The sequence below is a fragment of the Leuciscus leuciscus genome (assembly GCF_965113295.1).
Source record: "Leuciscus leuciscus genome assembly, chromosome: 25".
NCBI classification, from domain to species: domain Eukaryota; kingdom Metazoa; phylum Chordata; class Actinopteri; order Cypriniformes; family Leuciscidae; genus Leuciscus; species Leuciscus leuciscus.
The window spans coordinates 8,230,853-8,250,568 of record NC_138724.1 but is presented as its reverse complement, the minus strand read 5'-3'; the positions used below and the strand labels follow the sequence as shown (position 1 = coordinate 8,250,568).

The 19,716-nt window shown below is 37.6% G+C and overlaps 1 protein-coding gene across 2 annotated transcripts in view; it reads right to left on the bottom strand.

Annotated features, from left to right (window-relative positions):
• LOC309490491 (uncharacterized protein) overlaps nt 1-19,716 on the bottom strand; it is a 99,837-nt gene that overhangs the window by 35,599 nt on the left and 44,522 nt on the right. For both annotated transcript variants that reach the window (XR_014202697.1, XM_082159703.1), the window contains exon 6: nt 14,373-14,495. Coding sequence is in view for 1 of the 2 variants with exons in the window: in XM_082159703.1 (XP_082015829.1) it covers nt 14,373-14,495 (123 nt within the window). In the remaining variant the exon portion in view is untranslated. The remainder of the gene's footprint in view (nt 1-14,372; nt 14,496-19,716) is intronic.

Below are 19,716 nucleotides of genomic sequence, written 5' to 3'. Positions count from 1 at the left end.
ACCACGTTCAAGGCCCAGAAAGGTAGTAAAGACATCGTTAAAATAGTCCATGTGACCTTAATGTTATGAAGCGACGAGAATACTTTTAGTTTGAACCCCCCAAACAACGACTTTATTCAACAATCTCTTCTCTTCCACGTCATTCTCCTATGCTGTTAACGTAGTAACTGTGCAGTGCAGCACTTCCTAGTTCTACGTCAAAACGCTGGCTCATCATTGGCCGACGCTGGTCACGTGATGCTGACGCAGGAGCTGGCCAATAACAAGAAGCATCTGAATAAAGTCGTTATTTTTTGGGGGGGTTTGCGCACAAAAAGTATTCTCGTCGCTTCATAACATTAAGGTTTGTGTCGTACATAGTTAAAGTACTAATAACATACAGTACTTTAAGAGAATATACTTAAGTGCAAACTGCATGTAATGTTTTCAGACACTTAATTGCATGTTAATTGTCAATAAATGTAAATGTGTTATAGCTTAAATTTATATTAAATGCAGTTAGCTGGACATTAAAGTGCTTTTTAGACCCACTTAAGTAGGACTTATAGGTACATCTTTATATGTCATTTTATAAGTACTCATGTTGTCTTTGAAAAATGGTTAAAGTGTACTGACAAGCATTAATGGAAACTAAAATATACTTTAATGTAATTTCTATTTGAAACTTTTATGTTAAAATATATTTGTAATTACACATTTTAATGTCAAGTCAAGTCACCTTTTTTCTATAGTGCTTCATACAATACAGATAGTTTCAAAGGCGATAAACAGGAAAATAATGATTCAACGATTCAATCAGAGTTAAAATCTGCTGTACAGCAGCTCTAAAAGAAAACAGTGTCATTATTGAGCTGGAGTCAGTCGATTCAGTTCCTGTAAAGATCATCAATTACTAAATGAGTTCATTTCATCTATAAAGCAGTTGTGCAGAAAACAATGATGTCGTCGTCCAGCTCAGTTCTCATCCAATAGTGTGTAATGTATTAACTTAAAATGTAATATTGAATAACACACTACAATTATAAACATTTATTCAAATTTAAATGATAATCAAGTGTGCTTTAGTATGTTTGTCAACACATCAAAATAAGTGTTTAAAGCATGACAAAATATTATTAAACATAATGATTTAAAATGTATTTTACAGTCAAACTTCAATTTGACATTATTACGAAGTTTACCATTTTTTTGGTGAAACAGTCATGAAAGTGTACTCTCTTTAAGTGCACTTAAGTGTCCTTTTATTTTATTAATATCTGCATGTATAGTTTTTTTTAAATATACATTTAAGATTTTAAGTACACTACAAGTGCACAATCAGTACAATTACAGGCATTTCTTTTCCACAAGGGATATGCATACAGATAGCATTAGGTGATTTCTAAGACATTTGAATAAACTAACCAAAGTGCTAAATTAATTTCTGAATCGCACTGCACTCCTTCTCTACGCACATGAAGGATACATCAAATCATGAGACTTGTGGAGAGCATTGTTACTTTTCAAAGTTATTTACAGTTGGTGGACAATAAAATGGGGAAAAAACGTATGGATATGATAATGAGCTTTCTGTATTTAAAAAAAACGATTTATTAAATGCAGCTTTTCAAACAAAACATAGAAAAACAAAACATGAATAATAATTAAGAATAAAAGGGTCTGAATATGTCAAATCCACATGTTTATCAACTACATCAGAAGTAAAATAAAAATAAATACATACATAAAAACTCTGTAACAAAAGATTTGTAATCCCCCAGTTTGATCAAGCCGAGCATAAGAAGCAGCGTAATTCTAATGTGTGGGGCAAAACCCTGGTGTGTGTGTGTGTGTGTGTGTGTGTGTGTGTGTGTGTGTGTGTGTGTGTGTGTGAGAGAGAGAGGTTTAGTTTAGTGTGTGCCAGATGGAGGCTCTGTCTTTTATTGGCGGTGTGAAAGGACAGCTTATAGTGCTCCTCTGTGGTCGGGCTCAATGGAGAGGGTGAGAGCAGACCCTCACACACACACTCTCACTCAAAGCCTGATGCTTGTCACCATATGGAGCTGTTTAAAAACGGCCATAGCCCCACACAAAAGAGCAACATTAACAGCCTCTTACAATGACTGCTGGGACAACACTGAATTATTGCACAGGGAGAGCAGTGACACACACACACACAAACACACAGATCTGTTATGACCTTATCACTCAAATTTGAGGTTTGATAATACTGAAAGCTTTGAATATTTTCAATTTCAGATAGAATTGAAAGGGAATTGAAGGGGTTGTTCTCAAAGGGTTTTGCTTTAGGACCCAGATATTACATTAACCATCAAGTGGCGACCCAACACAATATAAAGATTGTTTATTGTATAAAAGAAAAGCAAAACAAAATGTGCTTTTTTATATATTACCAGGCTCACCAATATGCACATTTATTAATGTAATGTAAACTAAATAGGAAGATTCACATTATGACGCATAAATGACGATTTACTATTTATAATTTATTGATAACAAATAGCAGTTTTCTCCTCCAATTTACAACCCTTTTTATTTTTTTCTATCCTACCTATGCAAAATTACATGGCTAGTCGCATTTTATTATTTGCATTTAGCATAATTTTTCCCTATTGTCCACAACCATTCTAGAAGAGACCGGCAACCAATTTTTTAGTCGAGACCGACAAGAACCACTGAATTAGAAGACCGATGTTTTGATCCAAAACCTAGCAAAATGCCTATGAAGGCAGGATTTTAAGGCACCATCGGCACACTCATGATGAACATTGTGGTGCCTTCTAAGAAAATTCTAAGACAGCATCGCAAATATCACCATGTCTTTGTGGAAAAAGCAATCCAAGAATGCACCGGAAAAGCACAATCGAAGATGGCAGATGATGCAAGAGAAAAGTGGCTTATAAATATACGGTATTAAGAAAAGAAATTATAATTTTTCTTTCATTCATTATTATTTAAATCATCCACTGAACAGTCTACAGAAAAGTAGCATAATGTTAGCAGAGTGTAATGCAGAATTTAACACCAAATTCAAATTTCCTAGTGAAATTTCTCATACTTTTTTTTTTTAAGGTATTATTGCAGAAATAATATACTTTAAAACAAGATATGTATAAATAATAAGGTTCGTCTAAAAAAAAACAAAAAATATTTAATAATAATAATAATATATACATACTGTATATAAATGTAAGGTTTTCAGACACTTAATTTGCATGCTATTTGCAATTAAATGAAAATGTATAATAGTTTAAGTTTAAAGTTTAAGTACTTCAAGGACTTAAGTACAATCATATGTGTAATTATTTAAAATACAGCAAAAGATTATTAAAACATAATAGCAGTAAAAGTTTTAATTGACAATTGAAAAAAGCCATTTTGCAAGCCTACTTAAGTGTGTTAAGAAACAAAGGGCCTGTCCAAATACCCTCACGTGTGGACACGCAGCAGGAAGTAAGTGCTCAAGACTGTCCCAGGTCTGTAAAATGCCACAGTCCAGTACATTAACACACACTAAATCCACACTATCTCTAACAGCGCTTCGGAGAGGTCCTTGGGGCAAAGACTATATCCGTCATTCATCACGTTTCATAACTAGGAAAACTTTTCAGTGTAATATAAATTAATTAGATGTTACATATCATTTGTTTGTAAAACATAAAGTGTTGCATATTTTATTGGTGCAGAGATTATATGTAGAAGCACCACAATCGCCCAGTTATTAAGTGTGACCCATCGGTTATACAAAAATCTCAAAACACTTGCAGTCTTCACACCCACTTGAACACTCTGACCAAACTCCGGAGATACAGTACGTCATGCAAGTAGACAAGTGGTCAAGTGCAAAAACTGCACGTGTGGGTATTTGGATTGGCTCATAGTCATGGAAGTCTTTAAGAACACTTAAGTGGCCTGTTATTTTATTAATATTATATTATCTGCTAGTACAGTTTTTTTAAATATATACTTTTAAGATTTGATGTACATTAAGTGTGAATTCAATACTATTGAGGGCACTTCTTTTTCACAATGGATATGACACAGTTTTGAATGATGCCTAAAATCCCAGAAAGCACTGAGACAAGTTCTGTGGGAAAACCCAATCCAAGACAGCCAACGAAGCAGAACCAAAATGTGTAAAAATAGCTTGTTTGTAATATTTTACTCATTATGTGTGTATGTGTTATGTTTCATATTGTGCGTATTTGCGTATCAAGTGTTAAGCTTAGAAACATGCTAAGACTAAACTCTATTGAAGCCATGTGCATTTTGAGTTAGGAGCATTATTTTATGACACCAAGTGTGTAAAGCTTCAATTTCGGTTAAGATGCTGCCTTAAAGGTAGCCGAAACGCCTAGATCTACACTTTTAATCATTTTTTAATGATTTAACCCAGTTAATTAAAGGCTTTTTACTTCAACACGTGAGTGCCTTGGAGTATTTAACCTCCATAATTTTTGTGTAGACTTTAAAAGAAATTAATAAAATGAGATTAAATCACATTAGTCAGAAGTGAATTATAAGTACACATATACAATAAGTTGTGGTTACTTATTTTTTTAATGTTTCCTCAATTTAAGTAGACAGAACTCAGATAAACTTGTTAGTTTTAAGTTAAGTAGATTGACATTTTTAAGTGATTGCAATTTAATAAAATGAGGTTAGTCCAACTTAAAATAAAAAGTGATCTCAACACATCTTCTTTTGTTTCAGTAACTTTAACTTGTCAGGGAAACTTGGAATTGTCAAGTTCACATAACTTAGTTTTTGCAATTGCACATGAAGTTTATTTACTTAGGCAACGGGTTTCCTCACTTTTTAAGTTAAGTCAACTGATCACTTTTTACAGTAAACAGAAAGACAGTTCAGTCAGGTCTTTTCCATCAAAAACACAGATGAGAACAAGTCCTCTGTCGGCTCTCACAAATCATGAGCTGAGAATTAAGAAGGAAAGAGAATATTTCTGACTTTTAATATAGCCTATATTTTACATTATGCACCCTCTCACCTCACAAAATTGTTAAATTTCAACCACATTTACGCTGCAACACTGTGAAATTGTTTTGTAAACACACAAAAGGCCAATGAAAAGATGTAAAGAGCCTTCCTTATCCTAAAACTTAAGCATGAGTTTAATCCTTTTATACCACAGTAGCTCAATCCTCCATTCCTATTGGCTGAGAGCTGCGGAGAGGTCCATGTCCGCCTCGAGGCGGCTGGAGCGCTGCCTGTTTGTTAAACTAATAATTGCCGTGTCATTACACTATAATTACACACAATGATCATTCGGCTGCCTGTGCGTATAGAGAGATTTGCATACCAGACACACAAATTAGCATGAATTAAATACCTCATCATAGCAATTATTAATGTTGAACAAGAGTGCTGAACTCCTGCATGAAGATGCCTAAAGGTGTAAACCACCATGACCATGTTTTCATATAGTAACACTGGCTTCTTCTCATTATTTGATTGTGCTCTTGAAAACGTGGACAAACCCTTTCAATGTAACTTGAATAAACAAAGATCAATGAAAAGCAGTGATATATGCACAAAGCATTACTGTTTGTCAGTGCTGTAAGAATGAAATCAATTCTGTTTGTTTGAAATATAAAAGAGTATAAGAAAAATAGATAAAGAATATGTGCATCCAAATATCGCAACAATAATGTATTTTCAAATTGTGGAAAAGGTGAGAGGGAAAAAAAGCTAAATGTATTTTAACAGTAAGACTTTTTTTCATATCTGCCCCAATATTAAACAAATGGGATTTCTTAGCAAGGGGATCATCATATTTTGGCGTCCTTGGCATTTAAAAGTTTGACCCTGTGTTTGGGTATTGTGGGTGGTCTCTATGTGGTTACTAAGGTGTTGTAAGAAGTTTTTAGCATGTTGCTATGTGGTTACTAGAGTAATCTGTGCGGTTGAAGTCAAAAGAGCCCACCCGAAAGTCTCTGTGATATTCTGGTCCCTAGATATAACTAAGGTCACTCCTTTACTATGGGAATGCTTGCCTTAGCAAACACTACTAATAAACTTGATATATATAACCAAAAACAACTCTTAGAGAGCATACTTACCCCCTGGAAATCCAGTGAAGTCATTGAAGTGATTGAAGACAACATGGATCAAACATTGTTCTGATGCTAATGAAATACTGTACAATGAACTCTTAGCAAGTTTCCTTTACATTCTAGTCAAGAGAGCTAATGAGATCTAATGAAAGAACTACTCTAAAGAGAACAGCAACTCAACTAATCCATTCCACCTTCATCAACACATCACAAGGCTAAAGTTGAGCAGCCCAAGAGGAGAGGAGCATTGTTGTGAAGCTCAGGCTAAGGGAAGGACCAAATCTAGGTACATAGATTAGCATCCACAGAGGGGATTATGGACACCTACTCCCATTTCAAAGCCTCGCCTTTTTTGAAGTTTTGGGGGTTGTTGGCTCTAAGCTGAGAAATTGTGAGTCTAAAGGCTAAACTCTCATTTGATTCCTCTGGGATCTCCTCAGCTTAATCCCCAGATCCTGGTCTCATCTTCCCTTGTTATTCGATCGCCCTAAGATCAGTGTCCAACCTGGCTACGGACAACCCCTTCTCATTTCCACCCCCCTTCATTAACTTCTCTTAAGAAGATTATCAAGCCCTTGGACGTTATTGTTTGCAAATCTGATTTCCCTGGTGTCAAATTCTAGTAAACAACAGCATTGCGATGGATGCAACTGACCAGTGGGCATCTCATACATACCATTCACATATCATTCATCCAAACACCCCCCTAAGAAGAAGATATCAAATTCCACACAGGGATCAATGAGGCTCTGTGAATCGTTGTTTTTTATAAAGCGGTTCATTTAAATGGACTATTTTCAACACAGTTGCATGACACTTCCTAACGTTTTGCCACGTTTTGGCAATTTGGTGGCAAATTCCTATGAATTCTTTCAATGTCATTTGTACGTTTTTATACAATCTACTCGCGCTCCACTGAGGGTTAGATTCAGGGTTGCTTCATGTTTATATTTATTTTATCACAAATTGTATGTTTACACATTTTACAAATTTGTATTAAATTGCAACTTCGTAAAATACTAAACAGCATTTTTATGAGATCAGGGTTGAGTTTCCAGAAAGCATAGATAGCCAACTATGGTTGCAAGTTCCGTTGTTATCAGCATAGTTCAACGAGTTGGTGTTTCCCGAAACCATATAGTTCCAACGAACATTACATCTCTAAGTTCGTCAAGAGATTTAAAGCGCCGTTTTGAAGAGTGTGCGTGTGCGTGCGTGCTTTAGTACGTAAGAACGAGCCTTCTCAGATGCCATGTCTGGCAAAAATCTGGCATTTATTAGATCTCAAGCAGATTAATTAAAAGAAGTTATTACTCCACCACCTGCATGACATCATTAACCAACGTGTTTTATTGACAAATTTGTGACAACACGAACAATTTCTTCAATGATGCATTGTACTATGGTAGTTAGGCAGCGAATTATGTCGTTGTATGGGAAACACACCGCAGGTCAACTATTTAAGTGAATTAATTGGAGCTAAAAAGGATAAATATCTGGGCATATGTGGGTGGATATTTTAGGCATTCACTTGACAGTAAAACTGCATTCCAAATACAATTTAGTCATGTTTCCCCACTACTCTGTTTTGAATACTGGAATATCTACTCTGTTTAGAAAACAATTACTGTCACGCTACTGAAATTTGTAGTTCAGTTGTAAGTTTTGCCATTTGTTGATGATCTTCCTGAAACAACACTTGGGCATAATTACGGACAACAGATAGAAAGAGTAAAACTAAAAATGACACGAAAAGAGGGATAAAAAGATGAATGAAACCGGTTTGCATGACTTCTTTCTAGTGGCATGAAGTAGAAGCGAAGGGGACGGGGATGAAGGGGTATAGGTAGAGTCATACTTACAGTGACAAAGTCCTGCAGACATGAAAAGAAGTAGGGAATGAATGTAATGAGATTGTAGACATCACAGACGCATAAATCAAACATGGTCAAAGGATGTATCGCACAAAGTCACACATTGCAATTCAATAGAGTGGCGTTTCCTGCAAAGATTCACGAGGGACTCAAGGTAACCGTTTGATTGGGAATGAGGAGGCACTAATTAATTTGAAAAGCTGTTATCTTGCTCAGTATCTGCGTCTATGAGAGAGGTTTGAACCATTTGGCTGTGATGCTTCAAACACAAAGAGTTTCATTTCCCCTAGAGACACCAATGCCAAGTTCAGCCCACAAACCCTTTTCAATTCTGCCAAGCAATTCTAGCCATGCCATTAATTCCACAAAGCCAAATGTAATTGATTGATAAGGGCCTGAGATTAACCTTTCCTATGAGTTTTTGTCTCTCAATCGTGATGGCCACATAAGATGCAGTCTATCCCATCAACACTATCGCTTTTATCTGATCCTGGTTAAGAGCATTGGCCATTACTGTTGACCTGGGGGGACTGGATGAGCAAAAAGGTCCACTGAAAATGTCCATCTTTGACTGCCACATCTGAAGTCCGATCTGATGAGAATGTCCCATCTTATCTTCAAAGACAATGAAGATGCATTTGAACCAGTTCCTTGTTTGAAAAATGTATTGTTGGGTACAGAAGAAAACCTTGCGTGCTCTTTGGAAATGTCCTGTTGTTGTCTAAGTTAGCATCACTTACACAAAAGAACATTTTGCTGTTATCAGCGCTAGCATGCTTGTGGACACATGATTTAAAGTGTCCTCTCTGGTGGGAGCAGGTCCACAAACTTGCTGAACTGAAACAGAATCCCGCTGGACCACATCCACCCTAACCAAGAGAAATGGAAGATGCAACTAAAGATTGTGAAATCCGCTTGACTTTGAAAACTAGTGGAAAGAACAATAAACAATGTTTGCATTTTTGTTGAGAAAAACACTATGTTTTAAAAACACAATTATAAACAGCTTTTATGAAAAGGGACATTTGCAGAAAACAATGCCATTTGTGGGCCATGATTTGCTACTGATATATTTAACATGCTATAGAATTTCTATAGATTTATCTCTGTTTAGTGGGTAATGTGAAATGTGCCATTCATTTTATTGTCAATTATATTTTATTTTTTAAATGTGTGATTTATTACAGGGACACCAAAACTGAATGCTAGTAACATAATTTACTCTATTCAAATTCTAAGGGCCCTATTGTAACGATCTAAGTGCAGGGTCTAAAGCGCAGGGAGCAAGTTCACTTAGGGCGTGTCCGAATCCGCTTTTGCTAGCTTAACGACGGGAAAAAGGTCGGTGCGCCAGGCGCATGGTCTAAAAGGGTTGTCCCTATTCTCTTAATGAGTAATGGGTGTGTTTTGGGATTTACGTGCGTTAAACCAATCAGAGTCTCATCTCCCATTCCCTTTAAATGCCAGTTGCGCTCGCGCCATGGCAGATTCACTATTTACATGATGGAATTTGATCGTGGAAAGACCGAAGCAGTCTCCAGAGCGCAGACGGAACTACTCGTGTGCGCAAAAGTGCGCAAGCAGACCATCTACGGGACAAGCCGGATTCCACCGCACAATGGTGTGCACTTTATGTACACAATAATAATATTTTACATTGTAATCCTTTTAATTTTAATATTTGTCATGTTTGTGTGCTGCTGTGCGTCCCTGTGTGTTTAATAAGCAGAATGTACGCGTGTTGTGGACCCACCTATAGGTGCACATTACTAGCGCGCTCTTTAAATAACAAAAATAAATAAATAACAAAAAATAATAATTATATATATATATATATATATATATATATATATATATATATATATATATATATATATATATATATATTGCGCCATTGACTTAGACCAGGTTTCAGTTGGTCAATGGCGCAGTCTATTTCTGTTGCCTCAAAATAGCAACGCGCCAACAATGCACCAGAACACACCTCGTTTTCAGACCAGCAGCCCATGGGCACACAAATGGGCGCAAATGCATTTGCTATTTAAACAACGTGGCGCAGGACATGAAAATGATAACTGCGTCGGACTGAAACTAGCAAAAAACACTTGCATCGCGCTTGGCGTTGAAATAATGTGCTTTCGAGTTAGACTTAGGGTTAGTAAAGTTAGACTTAGTAGTTAGACTTATTTTATTTATTTTTATTTACACAAACGCCACATATTTTAAGATATTAATAAAAATGATGTTAATTCAGCCAGCGCTCATACCTGTATTTTCTTCCTGTTTTCGGTCGAAGTCCACAGTAGTCGATTGTCGAGTTCACGCGCGTAACCTATGCGCGTGAACTCGACAATCGACTACTGTGGACTTCGACCGAAAACAGGAAGAAAATACAGGTATGAGTGCTGGCTGAATTAACATCATTTTTGAGCTCAATGTTAAAATTGACCGGAGTTCTCCTTTAAGGGTGCTGCATGTAATCCCTTAAACGGTTCTCTTAGGTAATGGAAACCGTTAAGTGTTTCACGACAGCGACCCAGGTTTTGCCATTATAAAATTTGATTGCTGCCATGGACACGTTATTTGTTAATACAGAGGGCGGTAAGTTTCACGTTTCAAGTTACACAAGATTTAACGCCATGGGGAACGATATACCAATGCTGGGGGGAGTGCATACCAAATTATGGCTGTGACAAAATGTCAAAGATGGCAGTTTCACAGAAATGCCTAAAACACTCCCCCTTCGGGTGAAATACAGGCTGTCAGTGGCATTATTCCCTATGGCCACTGCCCAAGCTATAAGCCTCAAAGAGGCCTCCAATTCAATAAAGGCCTACCAAGGCCGCTCAAAGGCTTGGAACCAACATCTTCCATGGAAGGGGTTCCTTTAAGGGAATATGGCCAGGGGGTCCAAAAGGAGTCCCATCCAGTCACTTTCTGAGGGGGGCATGAAGTCAACCCCACATGCCATCAGGGAGGCTGACCATGTCTAATTTACTGACCTAGTCTTGCCAACAGAGTCTCTAACATATTTTTCCACTCTTGTGGAGGCATCCGATAAAGATGACTGCAGACAGTGGCAGTAATCACTCACAGACCGGATCATAGAGATGGGAATCCTGGAGAGTAGAACTCAGCATAGCGCTTTATAACACTTGCAAACGACTGTATTTATCCCGCGTCGTCGAACAGGCCAGAAGGCAAAATCGGGGCATCAAGGAGGAAAGCCCTGTCTTTCTCCTTGACGCCCGACAGATTCAACCATAGATGCCTTTCCAAGACCACCATAGCCGCCATGGAACCGCCATCGTGTGCAGACTAGCACCAGCCCGACAAGCAGCCATATAAGCCCTGCCCACCAAATGATATGTATCGCGGCAGGGTTTGGTGGGCAGCACCGGGGACTTTAAGGATGACACAGCGTCGGGGGATAAATAACTAGCCAATGTCTCTTCCACCCGATGCATCATCCCATAACTATTTTCTCTCACCTAAAAGATGTTGCTGTAATCTAAAACAGGGCGGTTGGACAACCGAGAGGTGTGTGGCTTGTTCCATGATTTACACAACCCGTTGGTAGACCCAAAAAAGGTAGACCCCAGCGATGAGGTTGAGCGCTCGTCCAACTTGCTTACTGTCTGCGCTTCCTGTCTTTGAATATCAAAATCGACTGCTGGCGGTAGATCCTTTTCCTATTTAGCACCAAAACTTTGGAACAATCTTCCTAAAATTTTCCGGGAAGCAGACACACTCTGTCAGTTCAAATCTAGACTAAAAACACATCTCTTTGGCCTAGTATACACATAACACATTATAGACTTCTTTAATTCAATGTTAGGCTGCATAGTTTAGGTCAGCCGGAACCGGGAACACTCCCCATAAATCCTGATGTACTTGTTACATCATAAGAAGGATGGCGTCTACGCTAATATTAGTCTCTCTGTTTACCCGAGGTTTACCGCAGTCCACCGGATCCAGGCCGTATCCAGATCTGATGGTGGACCTGGACCCATCCATGACGCATCCCTGAAGTGCCAGCCTCATCAGCCCTGTGAAGGCCTCATCGACACAACAGCCATGATGGCTGAACAGCACTGATCCTCAACAAACTCATCTCCATACCGGCGTGACTCCGACTTCCAACCAGATGGAACTGGATAAATATTCTGAATGTTCTGATCCAATCTGACTTCTGACCTGTAATGCTGCCTGGATCATAATCATACACTGTTCGCTCGTTGGCCAGAGGAGAACTGCCCCCCCCTGACTGAGCCTGGTTTCTCCCAAGGTTTTTTTCTCCATTCTGTCTCCTGATGGAGTTTTGGTTCCTTGCCACTGTTACCTTGGCTTTTGGCTTGCTTAGTTGGGGACATTTAATATTCAACAAAATTATTGATTAATTATACGGTGGATGATGACGCAGTTTTCTTCTAGAAACAAACTTTGTTTAATTATTTTCATGGTATCACTGTGAAGCTGCTTTGAAAAAATCGCTATATAAATAAAGGTGACTTGACTTGACTTCTGGGCCTCACTAGTAGTGATGTCATAGGCTGTAGCCGGCCATGCAGAGGTGTTCCCCATAGCGTCAAATCGACGCAGTGCGAGTTCCCTTTCGAAAGGGAGCCAAATATGAAAGAGAAGGACCAGACGAGACAGAAACTCAAATTGATAGTTTATTCAAAATTGAAAATTCTGTCATCCTACTCACTAAACCCATAAGACTTTCATTCATATTTAGAAACAAATAAAGATATTTTTTATATTTGCTCATCATTTCTGTCAATATATTGAAAGACATAAAAGTAATCCATATGATTCAGGCTGTTTCGGAAGCTCAAACGTGCGTGCAAGCACAAGAACCAATGAGGTTAGTTCTTGCGCGTGACTCACGCACGTTTGAGCTTCCGTTAACCATATAAGATGTTTACTGTATGTGTTTATATGTGAAAAAAACAGCAACATTTTAATTTGTTTATCATATAAAGTAGACATATAATTCATATAAATGTTGCGTCTCATAAGAAGACTTGTACTGAACCTGCTCGCTTCATGTTCAAGAAAAGGCTTTTTTTTCTCTTTTTTTTTTGTCCTTGCATGTCAATATCACCATTACGTGGTGTATTTATAACTTTAAAAATAATTGTTTTAGTATTTATAGTTTACAGTGTATTTAAATGAGTCACATATTTATTTTTTTTGCCTCAAGGTTCAAACAAGGGTCAGTTAGTTTAGTTTTTCATTACACACTTACAGTATATTGGCCTTGTAAAACTCAGTATTTATATTCAACGCTCAATAGTCAACTCTGTTATGAGAAAACAAAAAACAGTGGTTTATTAAAAATATTTGTATGGCCCTAAGGACAAGAATATTGATTGTAATCTGGCATGGTGCAATGATAATTGTTAGCTAAGGCGGTAATTAGATATTTTTGCACTGATCTTCAATCATGAGCATTTTAAATATAACAAGGTTGACAAATGTCTTTTGAAAATAATTATATTAATAATAATATTATATTTTATTATAAAATATATTAAAAAAAAATAAAAAATAAAAAATAAAAAATTTCGAATACATTTTCAGGTCACAAATGACACCGTTTTCTGTGAATGAACCATTAATATCTGGTAAAAGTAAAACAAGAATCTATTAGCATTAGCAGTAGCAACGGAGGTGGTAAATGTTCTTGTCAGTTGCTCTACAGCAACGCTGCAAGAATCTAGCAGCGCCAGCCGTTCCCTGTCATCCTCTCCGCCGTGTAAATTCACTAAACTTCATGGAAATTTAATAAGTGCTGCTGCTTTGGGCCTCCCTCCCGTAGAGCCGCCAACCGCTGCTGCTGCCAGGCACATATGTGATGATTTACAACCAGACACAAGTCTACCACCTTCCTTCTTTTCCCCCTTCTCCGTTTTCTGTGTCCAGCCATCTCCCTTGTTTCGGAAGTGTGTGTAAGTGGCAGAATACACAGCCTTGGGGCCAAAGGCTTCTGAAGTTAAGCCAGTACAGGCTGCGCTTGCATCCAGGGGACAAACAATATCTGGAAGTCGTCAGTGTGTTTTCTTTTCTTTTCTCTTCACGTTTAAAGAAGACCCGCTCTGTTCCCCTAACACTATCAGGCAGCAAAACGCTCCTGGTCAAACAACAATCCGTTCCTGTCTGAGTTTTTTCATCCTGCCCTAAATCTTCAAAAGAGACACTCTCTGGTTCTATGCAGTAACGTAATCCTCATCCTAATTAGCTTGACCCTTACAATAGAGGAAACGCAACCGCTGCAACCCTCCAGTTGCTACACAAATTACTGGTCATCAGGAAATGGTAGTACTGGCACCATACACAGAATATTAAATCATGATTTTTAGTTACATTATGGAAACATTTGCATTTTTACAAGTAAAACGCAATTGTGCAGACTCACCTTTTTGGAGAGGAGTGTGGGGTCCTGTTGCAGAAGCAGGTACAGGGTCGTAACGTTTCCCAGCGCCGCACACCGCAGCCACTCCCTCTCGATGGGCTCCATCTGTACCCGATGAAACAGTGACTGCAAACAAGATATGGAAACAAGCCATAAAGACTGAGAAAATTACTTCACACACTGTAAAATACAACAGTGATTCTAACTAACACTTTTTAGTTAACTTTAATGTCTTAACTTAATTGAAAAAATCTAGTGATCTGTATTATTCACATACAATGCCTTTTTTAGTAGTTAAGATTAATTGATTGGTTTGAGTACCATTTGGTCAAAAAAAAAAAAAAAAAAAAAAACCTTGCTCGTAAATAACTATTTTTCTTTATTATATTTTCCTTGTAGATAGCTTATCACAGACTGTTTGAAGAAAGTTCACTGGTACTTACCTCGCAATAAAGTGTACTAAAAAACTGGACACCGCTCGCTGAATTCATGTCAATAATGCAGCATACTGCTATTTAAAATGTTTATGATTGCACATTAATTCACAGACAATAGTTGTGTCCCTAATTATGTACTATACCCTGTCCACTTATACTATGCATTATGTCTAGACATACATTTTTTGAGGTTATTTTATCATCCAGCATCAGAGTCTGAAAGCCCCTCTCCTTCTGCTTGTGAGGAAAGCTGAGACGGTTGAGTGCATGAAGAGTCCAAACACTTTTCTTCACCCTGACTAAATAAGTATATCATACGGGTATTTGAAGGACACTTTTTTTTCATTGTTGGAATTTTAAAGTGTTAATAAATACACTTCTCAGACTCTTTGTACTATAAAATGGCATACAATTGGGACGAAATGGGAAGTTCCTAAATATTTATTTAAATAGTAGCATATTGTTCATAGTTTTCAGTATGTAATAATAGGCCGTACATTAGTGTTCCATTCCAAAGCATCTGACAGCCATTCCTGTACTATAAAATCAGTTATAATACTCCTTCTAGTTTTGACCTTTCTTCATTTCTAATCTAAGGTCGGTTCCAGGCAGCCTCCCTCTAAACAGAACCAGACAGAGTTTCTTGTCACACTGATCAATGACCTGTGACCAAGTCTGGGGCCCTGCTGACGCCCGTGGCCAGCACAAGGGCCCCGTTGTTCAATCTGACAGAACGCGTCAGGGATCCAATACCCAGATAACAGGATCCGAGGGAAGACCGTGGATCGCAACACCACTAATCCTTCTGTTTAGCACCTGTTTATGATATGACAAATTGAAACCCCCACCGTGAAGGTCCTGACATTATTGCATTTCTGTTCAAAACATTAATTCAACATGGCAACTGAGGGGCTGCCGATTAGAGCGAGGGGCCAAGCGTGTATATTGACATATGTATCTGATAAAAGGAATATAGATCTGAACCCTAAAAAAAATAAAAAATACTTCACAGGGTTATATTAGAAACAAAGGAAAACTAGAAGAGGAAAAGGAGGTTTTTGGCAGAGGCTAGGATCCTGTGGCCTTGCCCCACTGTGACCTCTGACCCCGCGTTAAAGGCAGAGCGTGCAGAAAGACGGAGGAAAGCGTCTGCAGATCAAAAGGAGCTGACAGATGAAGGCGAGGGGTCTGCGTGACCTTGACTCTTAAACTTCAGCTGCGTCTCCAGACGAGAAAACACTGATGTGAGCTCCATTCATCTGTTTGCTAGCAACACCCAATGCCAGATAACATAAGCTGCTAATTAAAGACAGCTCATTAGAAAGCAACCAGATACGCCACAATCTAAAGTGTGCCATTAAAATGTTGTGCACTAAGGCATTGCTTGGCATCGTAGGACCATTTAACATTCTCAAAATGCTATGACTTACTTATTTGATCATAATAATTGCTGGAAACTCAAGCCAAGAGAGAACAAAGATGGTCCGTGCAAATACGTCACAAGCACACTCAGATGCACATCCCATGATGCCTTGTGCTGAGGAAATTCCCACTGTGAGAGGGCAGACCCCAATAACAAGATCTATAAAAATAACTGTGACATCCTGTTGCTATGGTCAACAAACAGCGAGATGATTGATGAAGACAAACTGCTGCAGTGATGGACATTGCGAGATATCTCTCCAAGACTGCCTGTCTTACCTCAGCCCTTACGGACACATGAAAGCTCTGAAGTCTCGCTCTCAGACAGATCAGATGTCAGAGCTCCGTTTTCCAGCTCCAGGTGTTTATTTAGTTGTTTTCTTCAGCAACTTGTTCAGGTTTACAAGCCTCAAGTCTCAAAGAGGCCATTATTACTGGAAAACCATGTTAAAACAGCCATTAAACGCAATTATATTTCATAAATCTGTTTATAAAATGCCTATCCAATCTAGAATATGAAAAGGGGAATTCACTAAGAATTTCACCCACTGACAGCACTTGCAGTTTTTTTTTTGTTTAGACTGAAGTTGATCATTTATTATTAACAAAGATTTAAAAGATGTCCCTCCACATTATGCATCCACCTTGTTACCACCATAATGTTATGCAATTTGAAGTAATAAACTATTCCATATTAAATATTTGTATCCTTTCAGGGAGTGAATTCATGAACAAGCAAAAGTCTCCTCTTTTGATCACTTTAAGGCCTGGTTTCACAGACAGGGCTTAGATTAAGCCAGGATTAGCACTTTGTTCAATTAGGATATTCAAGAAGCTTTTATAAACGTGCCTTAGAAAAAACATTACTGATCTGTATCTTTGAGACAAAACAATGGCAGTGATATATTTTAAGATAAATCAGTGCAAGTTGCTTTCAGTTAAAACAGCTCAAACAAGCATTTTAGTCTGGGACTAGACTTAAGCCTTGTCCATGAAACTGGTCACTAATGGTTTGTTATATTTGTAAGTAGGTAACGATCCTGAAATGCCAACCCTGTTACTATGATTTTGTATAGTAAACAATTGATAATTAAAGCAGATAATTATGTAAATATAATTTTAAACTATAAGAATATAAGAACCTTGTAGTCCATGATTTTTGGTGTAAACTGTAACCCAGACAACCCTGTTGTTTTCAACCCTGTTAACATTCTGAATGCATATTTTATCCTATCAAATGTTAAAATTAAATCATTTAAGTTGAGATGTGCCATTTATTAACATGTATTACAAAATTATTTGTCTGATAGTTTAAATGTTTAACATTAACACTTATGTATTTGGCCAACACTTATATCCAAAGCGACTTACAATTCAAGGTATGAATTTACATTTTATTAGTTCTTGCTTTCCCTGAAAATCGAACCCGACCTCGGTGTTGTAAGTGCCATGCTCTATAGTTTGAGCTACAGAAAATCTTTAAACATTTGAATGCTTAAAATCTTGCAGAATTTTTCTGATAAAAAAAAAAAAAGACCATAAAGGCCCAATATACTCATGCAAAGTTCTTTTTCGTTCTTCGCTTAGGAGTAAAAAGACATTTAAAATACCTGACCAGTGATATACGGTGGACATCCAGACAGCACCCACACTGATGAGAGCGATGTTTAAATGAATATGTAAATATGTGCTCTTACATCTCAATAATAAAATAAACACACAACAAAAATGCCAGAAGTGAAATACAGTAGTTAAGAAAGCATCTGTGCATATGTGAACATCCTTGCGCACACTCTGCAGTTCGGCACTCCCGTCAAGTCACTTCATGTTTATTTATAGACCATTGATTCAATATATTGCTTTAAAGCATTAGCTTTACATTATTAATCATGCAAAAAAAACAGTGTCTCTTTCAATTAGAATAACAGCGTAATTTTCTACTATAAAGCGGCTCCAGTGTGTTCGTGTTTTATTTGCGGATGTCTGACCTCGACGGACTGAACAGAAGAAATGGACTGGAGAAGATTTCCATGTCAAAGGATGCGAAGCCTGACTATTACGTCATCGCCACGCACCAATGATAGGCCAATTTGACCTGGTTTTCGCTTTAAAGGAACACTCCACCGTTTTTTTAAATAGGGCTTATTCACCTTCTTTCCCACATTTAGATAGGTGGGCAAATGCATTTTTGTCTCAGTGCATGCATTGTTTTAGTTTGACAGGGTCGGCGTGAGCTTAGCTTAGCATAATGAATGGAATCCTTTGTTGCCAGTTAGCATGTCCTGAATAAAAGTGATATAAAAAATTAAAAAAACCTTACCTAATTACTTCTTGTGGCCTGCGTATTCACAACAAGTACAAATAGCGATGCAGATTAACACTAGGCGATTTCCTAGGCAGATATTGACTTATATATTAAGGACTATATTAGGGGGAAGCACAGGCGAAGCACTGCTACTTGGGCGTGATATCTCTGCGCCCAAGTAGCAGTGCTTCGCCTGTGCTTCCCCCTAATATAGTCCCAAGTCAAAATCTGCATAGGAAATCGCCTAGTGTTAATCTGCATCGCTATTTGTACTCGTTGTGAATACGCAGGCCACAAGAAGTAATTAGGTGGGTTTTTTTTTTTTTTTTTATATCACTTTTACTCAGGACATGCTAGCTGGCAACAAAGGATTCCATTCATTATGCTAAGCTAAGCTAGCGCCAACCCTGTCAAACTAAAACAATGCATGCACTGAGACAAAAATGCATTTGCCCACCTATCTAAATGTAGGAAAGAAGGTGAATAAGCCCTATTTCAAAAAACGGTGGAGTGTTCCTTTAACAACTGTGAATTTCCAAAGTAAAAAAAATGCAATAATATCAGAAACCTTTAACTGGTAACATGCATCAGCAGATAACTTCATGTTAATCTCTTAACCCTAAAAGGGGCAACTGGGGGATACAAACATTTGAGAGGCTGTGGGGAGAGGCAGGGAAAGTGTAGGTCTCATTTCTTGGTTTCATGTTGAAAAGGTGTTTGTATTAAGGTCTGGTGACTTTGTTCATACATTCTTTGTTTGGCTCACCGGCAGTATTTAAAAACAACATGACCACCTGTGGTGAGAAATCTACTCACCTTCAGATAAAAGTTTATATATTTCAAATATTTGGAGGGGACTTGTATGTTTAAAAAGTTGTTGTTAAACATTAGCATTAGCTTATTACATTTATGTTGAAATTTTATGAATTTAATTTTAACGTTTTTCATAACCTGTCTGTAAATGTTTGTATCCCCCAGGATACGATTTAAAAATTAATTAAAAACAGAATGCTTTTTTGGCAATGCGCGTTACAATTAAAATTAACAAAAAAACATTAAAACATAAAAAATTGGTGTATGAATATTCAAGTAAACCCAAGTTGCTTCATTCCAGTAAATGTTTATCTTACTTCTGAGCAAAGACTTTACTTGATAAAAAAGAATGAATTATCAATCAGAGGAC